Source organism: Pristis pectinata, chromosome 15 (genome assembly GCF_009764475.1).
Source record: "Pristis pectinata isolate sPriPec2 chromosome 15, sPriPec2.1.pri, whole genome shotgun sequence".
NCBI classification, from domain to species: Eukaryota; Metazoa; Chordata; class Chondrichthyes; order Rhinopristiformes; family Pristidae; genus Pristis; species Pristis pectinata.
Window position 1 is genome coordinate 36,144,627 of NC_067419.1, and position 17,919 is coordinate 36,162,545.

The 17,919-nt window shown below is 40.0% G+C and overlaps 1 protein-coding gene across 1 annotated transcript; it reads right to left on the reverse strand.

Annotated features, from left to right (window-relative positions):
* Positions 1-312: 312 nt before the first annotated feature.
* On the reverse strand, positions 313-17,365 carry LOC127578476 (calcium-activated potassium channel subunit beta-4-like). Its single transcript, XM_052030553.1, has 3 exons — positions 16,751-17,365; positions 4,386-4,513; positions 313-817 (listed from the first exon to the last, which is right to left on the reverse strand). Exons 1-3 carry the CDS (start codon positions 17,084-17,086, stop codon positions 649-651), a joined length of 633 nt encoding a protein of 210 aa, XP_051886513.1. The 5' UTR covers positions 17,087-17,365; the 3' UTR covers positions 313-648.
* Between the last annotated feature and the right edge of the window lie 554 nt (positions 17,366-17,919).

The window sequence follows — 17,919 nt, forward strand, 5'->3', positions numbered from 1 at the left end:
ATCTATATTAGAAAAAAAAAAGGAAGAGCAGGGAGTGGCATTGATTGCATATCCCTTTCAAAGAGCCAACACTGGCACCCCGAGCTCAATTGTCTTCTCATTGACTTTATCATCATGTGATTCTATGAAGCATTTTAAAGGTAAAAATGGTGTTCTGTTATTTAATCTTTATTACTCAGAATAAAAAGGCAATTCTGCCCAAAATTCGATATTTCATGACATTATAGATTCACATCCATTAACAACTTTATTTTTTACATATTTACAAAGTAAAGACTTTTTAAAAAGTTAGCAATAGTAAAGATTCTGGGAGCATTCACAAAATGGGGTTGCAGTAAACTAACAATACATTCTTGGAGACAGGATAATTGCGGGGAAAATAAATCAAAAAGGAACCAGTTAAAATCTATTAGACCTGCTGCTTTCATTTGTAATAATGCAGTGGAATCTTTAGGCCAAATTGCAAGCATTTATTTTCATCAATTCTTTAGTCTTCCCAGCAGCTCAAATCACAGTAAACTTTGTAAATTGTTTCTTGAGATTAGAATCATTTCAGGTCTTCCTCATTAAAGATTTGCCTTTGAATGCAACATCGATCATGTCACCACTGGAATGCTGCTTGACGGTCACTTCTCAGTAGTCTTCCCACTAGGAGTACTTCATTTTCTGCAAGGCTTCTGCTCGAATAGCTAGACTCTTACCACACACAGTCAGAAGCACAATCAGAACACCCACCAGGAGAGTCAGGAGGGGCCAGAGCACGCAGTGCAACAGAACATTTTCGTCACGGGTTCTCTTCAAAAGCACATCATCAGGTCTGTAAAATGTCCCAAAGCTTTAGTGAACAGCACACTTTGTTGAAGAAAGAATATGCAAATTAAGGCTTCAATACTTTAATGGGGGCAAATTGTTGCACACTTGATAGATTGGTTGTATATTTAAAGATGAAATATTTATTTATTAGTCATATGTACATCGAAACAGTGAAATAAGTCTTTTTGCGTTGCTAAGAATGTGCTGGGGGCAGCCCGCAAGGGTCGCCACTCTTCCAGCGCCAACATAGCATGCCCACAGCTCCTAACCTATACATCTTTGGAATGTGGGAGGGAACTGGAGCACCCAGAGGAAATCCACGCAGACACAAGGAGAACGTACAAATTCCTTACAGGCAGCAGCAGGAATTGAGCTCAGGTCACTGGTGCTGTAATAGCATTACGCCAACCGCTATGCTACCGTGCCATTAAAGTATACTGCCTATTAAGCCCCCAGATTCAGTTATTCATGGATAAAACATCTTTTACGTCCTAGTCACTTTTTTGTTTAAGCAATTCCAACTTACTAATGGAGACGTAAGAGACTGCAGATGCTGGAACCTGGAGCAAAAATCAAACTGCTGGAGGAACTCAGCAGGACAGGCAGCATTTATGGAGGCAAAGGGATGGTCAACATTTTGCGTTGAGATCCTGCATCACCAAATGAGAGCGTAGTGGGAAGATAGCCAGTATATAGAGGCGAGAGGTAGGAGTGAGACAGGGACTGGTAGATGATAGGTGGAGCCAGGTGAAGTGGAGGATGATGGGCAGATGGTGGGAGGGGAAAGGAAAGGTTAGGCCAAGGGAGAAGAAGCCCGGAGGGATACGTATGTGGGTGGTGGGCAGATGGAAACTCCGTAACGCCTCATTGCCTGGTCAGGGCTGTCGTCTCTGCAGAGTTTCTAAAATAACCAATCCCTGTAGCTGATGCCAGTTAAGGCATCATCACAGGTAGAGTGGCAGCCTGCAGAAACAGTGCAAGGTAGGATTACCAGTTCGGATTCTATCTCTTCTGTTAATTCAGAAACAATTCCATTCAATTACTCTTAACTAAATACAAGTGATAGATTCCTAATGAAGCACAGCAAGATCTTTGCAACTTACTTTAGCAGCACAATACCGTGGATGCTGGAAATCCATAATAAAAATAGAAACTGCTCTACCCACGACTGTGTGGCCAGATACAGCACCAACTCGATCTTTAAGTTTACCTGACACCAGTGTTATCGGCCGGATCAACATCAATGATGAGACGGAGGACAGGAAAGAGATCGTGAACCTTATGTCATGGTTACAGCCCTCGACATCAGCAAGAGAAAGAGCTGGTCATTGACCGAAGGAAGCAGGTGGGGTTAGTGAACACAACCCTGTCTTCATTAACAGCTGTTGTAGAGGTGGTCAACACCTTTCTGTTGTTTTGTGCTTGTCACTGTATTTATAGTTTATTTATTATTACCTGTTTACTCTGTGAGCTTCATGCGAGCAAAAAATTCATTGCACCCTGGTGTATATGACAATAAACTAACCTAAGTCTGGATCAGAATTTGAAATACTCAGCAAGTAAAGCAGCATTTATAGAGGCAGGGAGAGAAAGCGAAAGAGAGACAGATTCAGTTAAAGTTTCAGACTGATGATGAGATTAAAGACTACCAATCTGAAGCACTATTTTTCTCAGAAACTGGCTGACCTGCTGGATGTTTCAGTATTTTTATATTTAATTTCCTGTAAAGCATTAATCTTTGAGCATAGAGGGGTAAATGTGTTCATTGTTAAATTGCAAGCTATTTTCTCAAAATAATATGATTAAGGTCCAGAGTTTTTTTTAAAACAACCTTTGAGCACCAGGTTTGTCAAACTGTTTGCACATATTGCAATCAGGTTGACTTTTCCACATGAAAACAAAGATCAATTATGAATCTATCCACATGATAGAGAAATAATCCTGAATAACCAATTGAGGAAAAAATGTCCCCATTTAATTGGTGACTTGTGTACCATCATTTTCATTACAAATTACGGCAGGGATTATAAAAAGAGCCGTAGGTTTTTATTAAAGATTTTTCGCCAAAATTCCAGATAGATGCAGTGGGTGTATTATATTATTTTTGTATAACATCAAACAGTTGGTGGCCATTTTCATTTCCTCCACTCATGGAAATCAGACTATATCAGAATGTGAAGTGTAAATTACTTTTTCTGCTTGAATATTATTTTAACTGCAGGCACAGATGTAATCCTGATAAACCTTTATTCACTCAAAATGAGTGAGTAAAGGTTTATTCATGTATAAGGGCGGCATGGTAGCGTAGCGGTTAGCATAACGCTATTACAGTGCCAGCAATCAGGGTTCAATTCCCACTGCTGTCTGTAAGGAGTTTGTATGTTCTCCCTGTGATTACGTGTGTTTCCGATGGGTGCTCCAGTTTCTTCCCACATTCTAAAGATGTATGGGTTATTAGGTTAACATGGGTGTAATTGGGCGGCGCGGGCTCATTGGGCCTGTTACTGTGGTGTATAAATAAAGAATAAACAACATGGCAAATTTTGTCACTGAATAACATTATAGTAACTGTGTAATATAATTTGTTTGAGTCTCCAGCGTGTTGAAACGCACTGCACAGGTGCTTTACCTCCTATAATAGTATTTTTTAAATAAAATTAAAGTACACTGTTTTAATTTACACATCTTTTCATAAAGATCAGGTTAGTTGTAAAGTTATTAGATAATGACACCTTTCTCCATTTAAGCACTTCTTAAAACATTTTTGACTAAGCTTTTCTAGGATTTATCTGAATATCTTACACAGCTCGCTGTCAGATGTGGTTTGATATTAGTTATAAAGCACTTTTGGGAGTTTTATTTCACTGAAAACTTCCATATAAATCTAAGCTGTTGCTATTGGATAGGTTTTCATTTTTTGCCACATGGATGTTAAGCACCATCTCAGTATGCATGAACTCAGTATGAAAAATCCAACTAAGAGGATTAGACAGCCCCTACAGACCAGTATATTTTGTTCTTTACACTTCAATGAAAGGAAAACAAAAAGTGGACTTGGTTACTGATTTGTGAGCTGCCATACAAGATTTTCTGTCGTGCTTCATTAGCTGATGCTGAACAGGCATGCAGTATAGACGAAAATCACCTCTATTGTATTTAAATGTTCATATCAAAAAAATGTTAGAAATCACATTCAATTATTGTGCTGTAATGTAGGTTCAAGTCACATTATATATTCAATAAAAATTAATACATGTTTTGTATAAAATTGAAATAAAAGCAGAAAATGCTGAAATACTCAAAAGGTCAAGCAGCAAACACGGAGATGGAAAGTGAGTTAACGTTTCAGGTTGAAGACCATTTGTGGAACTATGGTTCTGATGATAGGTCTTTGACCTGAAATGTTAACTCGTATTTCTTTTTCCACAGATGCTGCCTGACCTGCTGAGTGCTTCCAGCATTTTTGGTTTTTAATTCAGATTCCCAGCATCTGCAGTTTTTTTTTTATTTTCCTCTATGCAAAATTGTTTCCTGTAGATGTGCTCAGTGAATATTTTTTAATGTCATCTTACCTTCGTTGACGATTAATGTAGCAAATAAAAGACTGAGAGCCGATCTCTTCCTTCCAATAATCATGCCAACTCATAACATTTTCTGAGTTTTTCTGATTGTCTCTCTCACAAGGGGGGATGTAGGAACACTGTAAAAGGAGAATTCTGTTTTATCACATTGAGCTGGTGCTGAGACACACGAAATGAAGAGGATGCCACAAAAATAAGTAGCAGTTCAGTAAAACTTTGATAATCCAGATCTTTGGTAGTAGCTGACTGGCAGATATTCTGGACTTTTGGATCTTATTAATACCCCAGCAAATTTCTACTTCATTTTTTTTTAAATATATGTGTCACACTGTGCTATAATAAATTTTTCAGTGTACCAGGTGAGTTTAAAAAGAGCACAGGAAACAAAACTCATTGAGTTTAAAAGGAGTGTGGGAATGGGGCCCTCAATGTGTTTATGAGGAGTGTGGAAATGGGGGTCCCCAATGACTTTTTTATATTGAGTATGGGATTAGTTCATAAGAGCATGGGGCGAGCTACAGTGAGCTTACAAGGAGTGTGGAATGGGCCCTGGTGTATTCATAAGGAGTGTGGGAACAGGCCCCAGTGAGTTTATAAGGAATGTGGCAACGGTCACCATTGAGTTTATAGGGAGTGCAAGGAGCCAAATACCAATTATCTAAGTTATACTGTAAATCTAAATACTTTGCAGTATTTTGTGAACCATAGTCTGTCACATAGGCACTGCTCCATTCACATCGGTTCAATTGCCATGTCTGCTCAGTGAGTGGATCAAACAATCCATCTTGCAACAAAAGAATACAAAAAATAAATATTCTGGTCACTTAGTACCAAAAATGACAAAATAAACATTTAGCAGTTCCCAACTTCAGAAATCAACAGGTTAAAATAAAGAAGAGGAGAAAAAGTATCAGGATGGAAGTTGAGAGCAGAGAGGGTTCTATGTAACATTTGCGTTTCAGTGTGCATGAGGGGTGTACACCCAGAACATGCCTGTAGATGAGAAATTTGGAAATTCGAGAAGAATCATCCTCCAACAGCCATAACACATATTAATGGCTGGAACAAGGTATATATGTCTGAGAAAGGTTATTCTGCCCCACCTAGATACAACTTCCCCTCCATCATGTAATTGTTTGTCAAGTGATTCTGAGATGTTTGTCTTCATTTCTCTTTCTGGAACTTCATTCCATCTGCTTGTCAATCTACTCATAATGTTAATAGTTCTAATATTCTTTCACTTTCTTCTTTTAGTAGCTTGAACTTGCATCCTCCTGTCGTATCTCCAGAAATAATATTACTGATGTGCCTTTCCCACTGATCCACCATCACTTCTCAGATATCTCCTGAGAAGGTTTAGTTTCTCCAGCCTTTCCTTGGTTTTATTTGCACTGTATATCATCCTTGGATATACCATGTTGATATACCATATTGAGTGTTTTGCTGCCATCCATAAATTACACGAACTAGGGCCATACTCCTTGGAAATTAGAAATCAAGGAATAAGATACACAGGGAATAAAGAGGTCTAATGCAGAAAAAGAGCTTTTTTTTTTGGGGTGTCTACAGTGTAGAGTGATAGGAGGGCCTTTATAGGAGTGAACCCTTCATCATTTATGGGAGTGACAGACCTTCAATCATCTCCTACAAACTGCGATTGATACTGTGTCGATTGTTGACTTAAATTATGAGATACTTGTTTAGCAAAAAATTGGCATGTTCGGGACACTTCCCAGTGTACGGTAATTTGCAACTTGCTATTATTAATATTGAACAGTTCATTTGATAGTGATCTTGAACAGTGGTGGTTTTAGCACAAACCGTGGCTCTCTGCACTGGCAGATAGAGATAACAGTGAATATTGAGGAGCTGGTGGTGGGAGGAGACGATCATACTTTGGGAAAATACAACAATGAGAGACATAGAAAAATAGGAATGGGGTAGGCCATTTGGCCCATTGAGCCTGCTCTATCATTCAATACGATCATGGCTGATCCTCCCTGAGGAGCTTGGTCACAGATGGTTTCACTGAGTGGGTGAACTGGCTTGAGGAGTTACATAGCCTACTCGTATCATTATTTTCATATCATTGGCCCGTCCACCTCACCCACCCTTCTGAGGAAGCCAAATGGTAACACCGATTTCCTGCATTGCAAACAACTGTTTCATTCACCTGTTGGAAAACCACATGATTTTGCCAGCTTCTGTAGCAATGAATCAACCTCAGGGTAATTGGACACAATACAACTGCAGCCAGAGTGCAAACTTATAATCTAAAATTGAATTTAGACCTTACATATCAACAAGCAATTTTTTATTCTTGAACACATTTTGGCCACACCATGTCACCAGCAGCAGATCATAGAGAACACTGGTTGAGAGCTAACAGTAGACATTAAAAAGGTTAGTAGTTATTCTTTTCTCCAGGTGAAGACCTTATAAATGCTTTCAGTGGTACCCAAAACATTGTGTAAGTCAATAATTGTTCACTGCTGTGACATATATAGTCACGACCAGAGCAGTCGCTGTCATTAAGTGATATTTCGAACAATATCAGTACTTTCAAATGCATTAAACATGAAAATCTACTGAATCTAGGACTACATGAAAGTTATATTTTTAATTCATTATCTAGCATTTTCCTCTCAGTACACTTTTCTTCTGAAGCATCAAATCACACATGTTAAGAGATCTGCTGTCATTTTTATTATTATTCAGCTGAAATTAGAAGTCTAGGACTAAGGAATACTTGCACCTTGTTAAATGCAATGCACGTTGCCTGGTACTTGACCATACAGACCGGAAAAAAACTGAGGATTTGACTGCTGATCTGAGTTGATTAATCTTGTCTGGGATGAAAGGAGGAAGGACATTAAAAGAAGAGCAATATTTGCTGCTTCATTGCTATCTGGTTATCTTTGCTGGAAACCCAGCATGGTGAGAATTGAGCATGAACTGATTTGCTTGGATAAACCAGTTAAACACTCTTTCCTACAATCACAAATTAATGCTGCAATTAAGCAGGCCTGGTTGTGTCCATGGAAACCTTGGAATGAATCAACACCTTTTGGAGAAAATTGAGAGAAAAACATTTTGTTCTTCAGGAAGCCACTGTGTTTACATTGTTGACTGCCTGGAGAAAATATTCTCCTCACTCTTATATTTCTGTAAATGGGGAAGCCCTTTGAACTGAACAGAATAATTTTATAACCATATTCCTTCCCTGAGCATCTGTGGAGATTTGCAGATAATGTAGGTCATTTTCTCTCCTTCAATCTTGTATTTTCTGGAAATGTTACAGACGTCCCATCTGTATGTTTTATATTTTAAGATTAAGAGACGCAGCTTACCAATTTAAAAAATGCTTCAAACCCAATCCATTTCATTCTTGTAGGGAAAGATATTCAGTATTACAAATTCAGTGAACCTTGACGCTAATGAACGAAACTATCAATAATGTGGGTTTTAAAAATATTTAATACATTAAGTTTCATTAGAATGCTTTAAAACAAATGAAATATTAAATTAATAGTTTTAAGCCCCTGAAAGATCAGACAGAGATACTTTATTCCCCCAAACTCACAACTTCAGGCTGGACCAGCCGAAATAACATCTTTCTAGACTAAAATTGCCAAAGAGTGTCAGGACACTTCTCAGCATGGTGCAACTTGCAACTTGCTAATATTAATGCAGGAGAGTTGAACAGTTCATTTGATAGTGATTTTGAACAGTTACATTTTTAGCACAAGCCCCTGGCTCTCTGCGATGGCAGATGGAGGTAACAGAATACTGAGGAATTGGTGGTGGAAGGAGGCAAAGTCATACTTCGGGAAAACACAATGAGAAACACAGAAACGTAGAAGAATAGGAACTGGAGTAGGCCAACTGCTCCACCATTCAACATAATCATGGTTGATCCTCTATGATAATACCACATTCCTGTTCTCTTCTATACCTCCTGGTGTAGTCTACCATCTTAACTTCATTCACAACTTGACCCCTACTTTCTATGCGATAGTTGCTCTAAGTGAACAATTTTTTCCTCATATCAGTCCTAAATGTCTCGCCCCAAATCCAGAGATTGTGCCCCCCTCACTGGAGACACTTAAGCCAGAGGAAGCATCCTCCTTGCTTTCAGTCAGTCGAGTCCTGTCAGAATTTTCAATTCAATCCCCTCTCATTCTTCTAAACTCTGGTGAATTTAAAAAACCCACTCAACCTAATCTCTCCTCATACAGTAGTCAAGCCATCCCAGGAATCAGTCTGGTGAACCTTTGTAACACTCCACATATGGCAAGATAAGGAGACCAAAACTGCAAACCGTACCAAATCTTTTTATATTTAGTCACAAAGTCCGACTCATAGAAACCGACTCATCATTCATTCAAGTCCATCCCGACTAGCAAGCATCCATTTATATTAATCCTACACCAATCCCATTCCCACGTTCCCATCGAATCTCCGCAAATTCTACTGCTCGCCTACACATTAGGCACAGCAGCTAATTAACCTACCAACCCAGACATCTTTTGGAATGAGCAGGAAACCGGAGCACTTGAAGTAAACCTATGCAGTCACAAGGAGAATGTGCAAACTCCACACAGATAGGATTATGAATTATCTTAAACAGAAAATAAAAGGAAGACAGACAGCTGATTTCAATGGATTGCTTCCAGCTAAAAAAGGCACATTTGTACAGATATGCATGTAGTAAAATACACAACTCTTAGGTCTACTGTTTTCATACTTAAATTATGGAAACACTGACAAAATTAGAAAGCGGTGGAAGCTGAATCCTTAGGCAAGCACGGTAGTGTAGCGGTTAGCGTAATGCTATTACAGTGCCAGCAACCCTGGTTCAATTCCAGCCACTGTCTGTAAGGAGCTTGTACGTTCTCCCTGAGTCTGAGTGGGTTTCCTCCAGGTGCTCCGGTTTCCTCCCACATTCCAAAGACGTACGGGTTAGGAAGTTGTGGGCATGCTATGTTGGTGCCAGAATTGTGGCAACACTTACGGGCTGCCCCCAGAACACTCTACGCAAAAGATGCATTTCACTGTGTGTTTCGATATACATGTGACTAATAAAGAAATCTTATCTTATCTTTTCATTTATTATCTCAAATAGTGACTACTCACAGCTTAAGACCAGGAACAGAGTAAGTGGAGAACACTTACTACAAAGGCAGGAAGAACACCCATGTGATTCTGATGTAGATGTTACTTTTTCCATATCAAGCCAATCTTGACAACTGACAGACCTCACTCATACTAAATTATGGGCTCATAAATAGTTTGACCTTACATCAGCCAGGACTTCAGACAAAGTACATCTAAACTGACTGAATGCAAAACCTTTACAGCTATAGGAGCTGAGATTTTCTTACATTGGAATGAAGTCAGATTCAATCCAGGTGAATGCAAAAGCTTATAAGTAGTCAGGAAAGAGGGAATCTGTCAAATCAACATGTGCCATATACTCTGAGCTGCAGGTAAGTTAAGATGAACAATGCCGTTCACCAGGGGAATGTCTTACATTGCCTTCACAAAAGAAACCAAGTTTCACTTACTAAAGCATTGATAAAATACTGTAAAACACTTTCTGTGGGTGAAAATACCAGACACCAAACAATGAAAAGAGAAGCAACAGGGATGGTAACTAAAGGTTGAGTTGGCATGCTTCGAGGGAGATGAGGGGAGACGATCCTTAGATCACAGGGAAACATGTATGCAAAGCAGGCTGCTAGAGCAGACAGAAGACAGATTGAGAGTGTAAAATATTTGCTGGAGCCTACAGTAGGATAGTTTGCAATAGGAACAAAACTGTGATATGGTTTGTAGATTAAGGAAATTATTTTAAAATTGATGCAGAAGCAGATAAGAGAGCAAGAATGGTTAACAAGAAAAACAGAAGAGAATGGAGTGGCCTTAGAACTAGAAAGAATATCAGTGGTGCAGTTTTACTATGTAACTTGCAATGAGCAGATCCCATGAATCTGACAGGGAAAGCACTGGAGTAATTGAATTCGGAGGTCAACAAAAGAACAATGAGGCCTTTAGCAACAGTGAGGGTAAGGCAAGAATTGAAACTTCCTGTTGCAAAATAGGAAGTGAACTTTGAAGCAAAATGAAATTGATTGAAAAGAAATTGAATAAGGGGCCAGGGAGCTGGATGTTTTAGAGGCTGCAGAGGGTTGTAGACTCAGCCAGCTCCATCACGGGTAAAACCCTCCTGACCGTTGGGAACATCTTCAAAGAGGCGGTGCCTCAAGAAGGCGGGATCCATCATTAAGGACCCTCACCATCCGGGACATGCCCTCTTCTCGTTACTACAATTCGGAAGGAGGTATAGAAGCCTGAAGACCCACCCTCAATGATTTAGGAACAGCTTCTTCCCCTCTGCCATCAGGTTTCTGAATGATCCATGAAAAGTACCTCATTATTCAGCGTATCTCAGTTTATTACATCTTCCCCCCTTCCCCCACCTACCTTCCACCTCTCACCTATCATCTGCCTGCGTCTGCTCCTCCCCCTCCCCTCTCATTCTGGCTTGTGCCCACTTGCTTTCCAGTCCTGATGAAGGGTCTCGGCCTGAAACGTCAACTGTTTATTTCCCTCCATAGGTGCTGCCAGACCTGCTGAGTTCCTCCAGCACTTTTTGTGTATTGCTCCAGATTCCAGCATCTGCAGAATTTCTTGTGTCTCATTACTCCTTTTTTGCTTACACCAGTTACTTACTTCTGTAATTCATAGGTTTTTATGTTCTTACACTGTATTGCCACAAAACAACAAATTTCACGTCATGTGTCGGTGATAATAAATCTAATTTTGATTCTGATAGTTGAAGCCCAGGATAGCTCATCTCGTGCTAATGCTTTGACATCAATGGCAATGTGGGAGAAGGAGGTGCAACCATTCACTGGCAGAGATGGAAATGGATCCAGACTAGAGCAGAGCCCTAAATGTAGCGAACACTGGTGGAGGAGAATCCAGTGTTAAACATCTTGAGGAAAGCAAGGAGGAAAGTCAGGAGCAGTTGTACATGATGAAAGCAGTCACAAAATATGTTGATGGTTTTGGCCCCTGGGCAGTCCTACTGATGTAGTTAGAGAGAGTAATCAAGAAGATTCAAAGATGAAATGAAAGAGGGGTGAACGAGGTCAATGACATTTGGGTAGAAGAGAAGATTGAATACAGGTTGTAAATTGGAAGAGTGATTCTTTTTGAGAAGGACATAAGTGATGTCCAGATGAAAAGCACTATGATGCTGGGGGAACTCAGCAGGCCAGGCAGCATCTGTGGAGAAAAGCAGGCGGTCAACGTTTCGGGTCAGGACCCTTCTTCAGGACTGAAGATAGGAAAAGGGGAAGCCCAATATATAGGAGAGAAAAGCAAATCAGTGATAGGTGGACAAAAGAGGGGAGGCAGGGTGGGCACAAGGTGGTGATAGGTAGATGCAGGCAAGAGATAGTGATAGGCAGGTGCGGGGGAGGAGGGGAGAGCAGATCCACTGGGGGATGGGTCAAAGGTAAGGACGAAAAAAAGGGGCGAGGAAAGGGAAGAAGAGGCATGTTTTGGGGAGGGGGGTTTGTTAGGGGGATTACTTAAAATAGGAGAATTCAATGTTCATGCCATTAGGCTGCAAGGTTCCAAGATGGAAAATGAGGTGCTGTTCCTCCAGTTTGCGCTTGGACTTCTCCAGGCAGTGGAGGAGGCCGAGGACTGACATATCTGTGATGTAGTGGGAGAGGGATTTGAAGTGACTGGCAACGGGGAGATGCAGGTCGCAGTTGCAGACTGAACGCAGGGGTTCTGCGAAATGGTCACCTAGTCTGCGTTTGCTCTCAGATTGCATAAGGTTGTGTAAGGATAATGTGATCTGATGAATAAAACAAAACTGATTGGTAAAAACATTACATTTCTACAGTTTTTACATGGAGTGGGATAAATACTTTCATGCGGAATACTAATGAATAAAAATAAAGTGTAATAGTTTGTTTAATGTTTAATAGATATTGAATAGTTTAGCCATCAGTTAAGCAAAGGGGAATGGTTTATGTTTTCCCAACATGGCATGTGCCAGTCCAGTCCTGTAATGGGATTTTCATCCAGAAGGCTAAGGATTGGGGTGGCTTCTCAAGAAAGTTCTCATAGGCATATCTGCTCAAGTGCAAACTTAAGCAGTCGATGAGTGATGAGTGCAATAACTCACCACTGCCAGGGGACTTGTGCCCATTATAGTTGTAGGATTTGCTTGCTCCATTATTTGGAACAAAATCTCCTATATGTGACATTATGTCTTCCACAGAAGATTATATGGATTCACTGCAGACTAGATACTGTTCCTAATACAGTCCACTCACTGTAGACAGATTATCAATGCTATCCAGTTTGGTTGTCATATTTCCTGTATTGCACATGTGGCTTCACTTCATCAAGTATTTCATAGGCTGTGAAGGAATATTCAGAGTCCATGAAGGGAAATGTGTAGATTAAATCTTTCTAGCCTTGATTAAATCCTTACCCATGCTGTTCTATTCTTATTCCCTTTATTTATTTACAAATATCCTGTGCAGAACTTTAAAATCTCCTTCAAAATCTGCTCTATTTCCTTTCTCAGTGCATTTGTTATGATCTCAAGGCGCTCTAGGTGACTCAGAAGGAAGACGTATCATTTGATGAACTTTTTATTTTGGGCCCCAGTTCTGCATAATTGAGCAACATTGATATCTACCAGCAGAAAATTAAACAAGAAGTTGATTCATGACTATACACTTCCTATAGGTATACCTAAATTTTTTTTAAACCTATTTCCTGGTAGAATCCATCTATAATTTTTAATGTGTACTTTGTCCTTTCTTCTCAAGGAAACTTAATTAGTGGAATAATAATTGACAACTCACTTCTTTAATTTTTATGAACGTTTGAGCTACAGGAATGGAATAGGATGTGCTATTATCAGAGCTTCCCTGGTTTATACCAACAGTTTGGTCAAGATCTCGCGGTCAAGAGGGGCAGGCACAGTAGTGTAGCAGTTAGCGTAACACTATCACAGTGCCAGCGACCCGGGTTCAATTCCAGCCATTGTCCGTAAGGAGTTTGTACGTTCTCCCCGTGTCTGCGTGGGTTTCCTCCGGGTGCTCTGGTTTCCTCCCAAATTCCAAAGACATATGGGTTAGGAAGCTGTGGGCATGCTATGTTGGTTCCAGAAGTGTGGCGACACTTGCGGGCTGCCCCCAGAACATTCTATGCAAAGATGTATTTCTGATCTTAAAGAGCTGGAGACTGGTAGAGGACTGAGGGCTTGTTTGCTTCCTTACTAGACACTTAAGTTGGATGAATTTCAGCAAAATTAGTGATGTTGGGTTGCATTCATTTTCACAAAAAAAAACATAGTTCTCCTTTATTTGAGAGGCAGGATGGAAGAGGGAGAGAAAGGATGGCAGAATGGAAGAAGAAAAAGAGAAAAAAAGAGAGCAGGGAGAAGAGAAAAAGTAGGCAGAGTGCATGCGTTTGCAAGTAGTGGGAATGAAATTATGTTAGGCTGCTTGGTCATCCACTATTAAATTGTCTGTCTTATAATATGTTTAAATTTTTTTTTAAAATCACTAATCACAGACAAAGCCTTTCCCCTCTTTAAACAGCTACTAGAAAGGTGAAGCTTTTGAACTGAATTTCAGATATCATGCAATGAGTGCATATTGGCATACAGTACACCACTCACTAACTGGTAAAATAAAACTTGAAAGGTATGAGTTAATCGATATTGCTTTCTGATGGTAGTGATGCTGGTAACCCATCTGTCTGGTAGCCAAGATGCTTACCAATGAGTTAATGCAGATTAATTATTTCATCAGCTAGAGTTAAAATGCAGTGAATCTTCTAGTAACTACAAAAAATATGCTTTCTTGGTCTTCACTCTATTATGTAAGATTATTCTGAGTAAATCCATCACTGAGACAATAACATGGGGACAGGAGCACAATAAATCACCACAAATTATGAAATTTAACCTTAAATGCTGACTGTCCACTGCCTCCCTCCAAAAAGTAGCTTCGTGTAAGTCAACATTTGGTGAAATGAATGTTTAATAAAAGCTAACTTCATTTACAGGTAACTTAAAGACATTTTTATTAAAAATCTGCAAAGCTACATAAATCCTACAAAAGTACATATAATTTAGTGCAATTTGTTTGTTCTGTGCAATTTAAAGAATACACACATTACATCTCAAATGTTCCTAAGTGCTGCAAATAATATGAATTATTCTGAAGTGCAATGACAGATGGTATAAACTCAGATGTAAATTTGCTCATTGCAAGGTTATACAAGCACCAACTGGATGATTAACCAATTAGCAGGTTTTTGGGGATATTGATCGGCATACCAGAGAGGGGCAGGACTTTGGGCAATACCACTTCACTAAAGTACAGGAAGCAGTAGAAGACCTTGGATGAACATCCTTTCTGAAGGACAGCACCTTCAACAACAACCCAGTACTTCAGCACACAACTGTGTCCTGGCTTAAGTTATGTGCTCAGGTATAGCAGATCCACAACCATTAGACCGAATCCAACAATTCTGCTGACAGAGTGTGCTGAGGGGCTCAGTTTAGTCCAATTTAACTTTCCACTCTGGAAATGGCTGTCTTAATTATCAGTTTGTTCATAACCATTTCCCTGTAACCAGGGCATGAGGACGGAATACCCTCCCCTATTCAACATTTAATTACAGCCCCAAACTGCCCTACGAGGACTTTAAACATGCTCTTCATTGATAAGATCCATATTTTCTCTGTTCCTTCAAAAATTTGTGGAGGGCAGTTCCACAGTCATCTTCAACACTGCAGTCTCTCTCTCAAATTTCCATCCATCACGATGTGAATCCACAAGGTGACTATCAGCAGGATATTTCATCTTAAGGTTAGCAGCTTAACTCTACTGCTGTCTTCACCTGCTAACCATGCTTAAGAGAGTGGATATTGAGAGTGGAGAGTGGCAACTGGGACACTTAAATTAGAAGGTCAAGTTTAAGGCTATTATTCCAGTTTCCTGGTGATATGGTTTCATTTCACATGTGGGCAGATTCTTTATTGACCTAACAATACAATTGGGGCAAGAAAGGTTGATGGCAAATTTTCATGAACTACCAATCTCAACACGTAATGATGATTTGCAATGATACGCAATCCTCCAATAAGTTCAAAGTAAATGTATTAATGGATTTTTTTGGCTTCTTACTCATGGAATGACTGGAAACTTTAAGAAATGTACCCATTTCATGTACCACAAGAGTAATTCTCATTGAATAGTTATACAATTAGGCTATATAAAAGCAAATGGCGCTTAAGAGAACCAATTGCATTGACGTGTTTGCCTCCAATTTACTGAGTGAAGTGTTCTATGGCACTTTGTAGCACACTTAAATGTATGAATGACAGAAGGGTCAGTGCTTAACTTTTTTTAAGGAAGTGGCCTCGTGTATTGAGTATTAGATAATTATACTTCATGCATACATTAACTACCCTATCAATGAAACAAACTCTAGAACCCAACTAGATTTCTTACATTACGTCCAGCCATGTACTTTTACAAACTGTAGACAGGTTTTACAGCCCTATGTCATCTCAAACTTTTCTAACCCCTGATACCTGTTCAAAATCTTCATTGATGTAACAGCTGCTACTCAAAGAAGACCAAACTTTTTTTTCCCCAAAGAAAGACTTAAATGCATATTATGTCCTTCAGAATTGCAGGTCATGCTAATGTCCATTTTGGCCAATGTAGTCAAATTGCAATGTAGAAGATGCATGGTCAGTTCTTGACGAGGCAATCTATTTCAATGACGATTGCCGAGGGTTACGTATTGACAATAACAAGCCGGACAATCTAGCTGTTCCTAAACAACTTTATTAGTTTATTTTACGTCAGTCTGAGGGGGCACATGGGGCTTTAGTTTAACATCTCATCTGAGTGACAGCACCTTCAACTGAGTCGCACTCCCTTGGGACCACTATTACAAGTCCGCCTTGAACTCAACAACCTGATTCAGAGATCAGAATGCTACCTCCAAGACATGGTGGCACACGCCTATATTGCAATTTTCCCAGGCAAGGTAACAGCTGCAGTTTGTAATTACATATTGATTAATTTCAATTAAGTTTTCAAGGATTTATTTTTGAAAAGCCTGAAGCTTACTGTGTTATTAATAAGGGCAAGAAATGTATTTAAAGGTAAGAAATAACACTTAACGCAACTTACTGACCACTTGGATAAATGTCTTTAAATGCTTTATCAAGGGCGATATTCTAAGCATATTTCACAGCTCTTTTTTTATGTCACGGCAACAAAACACTTTACCTTGGGATTCAGAAGGAGTTGTTGTTCGTCGTAATGGAGCAGCGCTCTGCTGTTTGATTGGGAATTGTTGACGAAGATCTGGAGACAAGGATAGAGCGACGTCCCTTTGCAATCTGCCCCACATGTAAAAGTGCACTCAGACATCTCCCCGATCTGCCGCAACGACACAACGGTGCAGTTTGCAGCCTTGCACTGCATATTGTTTAGCGTGGGGTTTAACCAGCAAAATCCAAGGATGAACAAGGAAATGATTCCCGCGACGATGAGAAAGAACCCGAGTCTTATGCTCTTATCCTCCGCTTCAGAATACTCGTAAGCGACTCTGACCTTCGCCATGAGGATACCCACTCGGTGTGAGGAATTAAAAGATGCTTCTCAGTGCATCCAAGCACGGGCCTTTACTGTCCCAAACTTCTGACAGTTATACAATTCAGCTTCGGCGGCAGGCGGGTGAAAGTACTAAATAACTAACTTGTTCTGCGAGCTGAATTGCCTTGTTTTAACTGTAAACTGCAGCCCAAACGCACGGCTTGCATTCGCGGTGACCCAGAGCGGCTGAAAGCCCGGCAGCTACATCTGGATTAGGTAAGCCTCTTATATAGAAATAGAACACGGCTCCAAGAGGCTGCTGTTTACGAACTGGTCTGGTAAGTCCCATATCTGCACCCGTCACTCACCCAGATTGGGCTGGCAGGCGGGGGGAGTGTCTGTCTAATATTTTGTTTCCCCTTAGGAAGAGCTAGGTGGTATTTATGGATTCGCGCTCGGTTAGCAGAGTGACACCACAAAACAACGTAATTTATCGACTGAACTTAAATGCATTGCTGCGGCGAAGAGTTCTTAAGATGGTTATAGGCGCAATTTACAGTTCAAAATCCCACAATTCTTCTTTGAAGCTGGATTCTGTCACTTGAACAATTCAGGGAATTCCATCTCCCCACGGGCTCCAGCTTGGGCGAGTGATTTTCCAACAATACCAGGTACCTCAACAAAACCACATTTTAACATCCATTGATTCCACCCGAATTCAAGTCCCACTGTCCACTACGTTGAAACACTCGGTTCATTAAATACCAAAGGAAGGCATCAAATTTACATATTATTTCATTCGAATCACTTTACCAAGAAGTAATTGGACAATATAATGTTAATGATGCATTCATCTGTAT

Coding starts and splice junctions, on each gene's coding strand:
- LOC127578476 (XM_052030553.1), bottom strand. CDS start 17,086: ATGGCGAAGGTCAGAGTCGCTTACGAGTATTCTGAAGCGGAGGATAAG. Junction 4,514..16,750: donor AACTCCTTCTGAATCCCAAG/GTAAAGTGTTTT, acceptor CTCCTTTTACAG/TGTTCCTACATCCCCCCTTG. Junction 818..4,385: donor TACATTAATCGTCAACGAAG/GTAAGATGACAT, acceptor GACATTTTACAG/ACCTGATGATGTGCTTTTGA.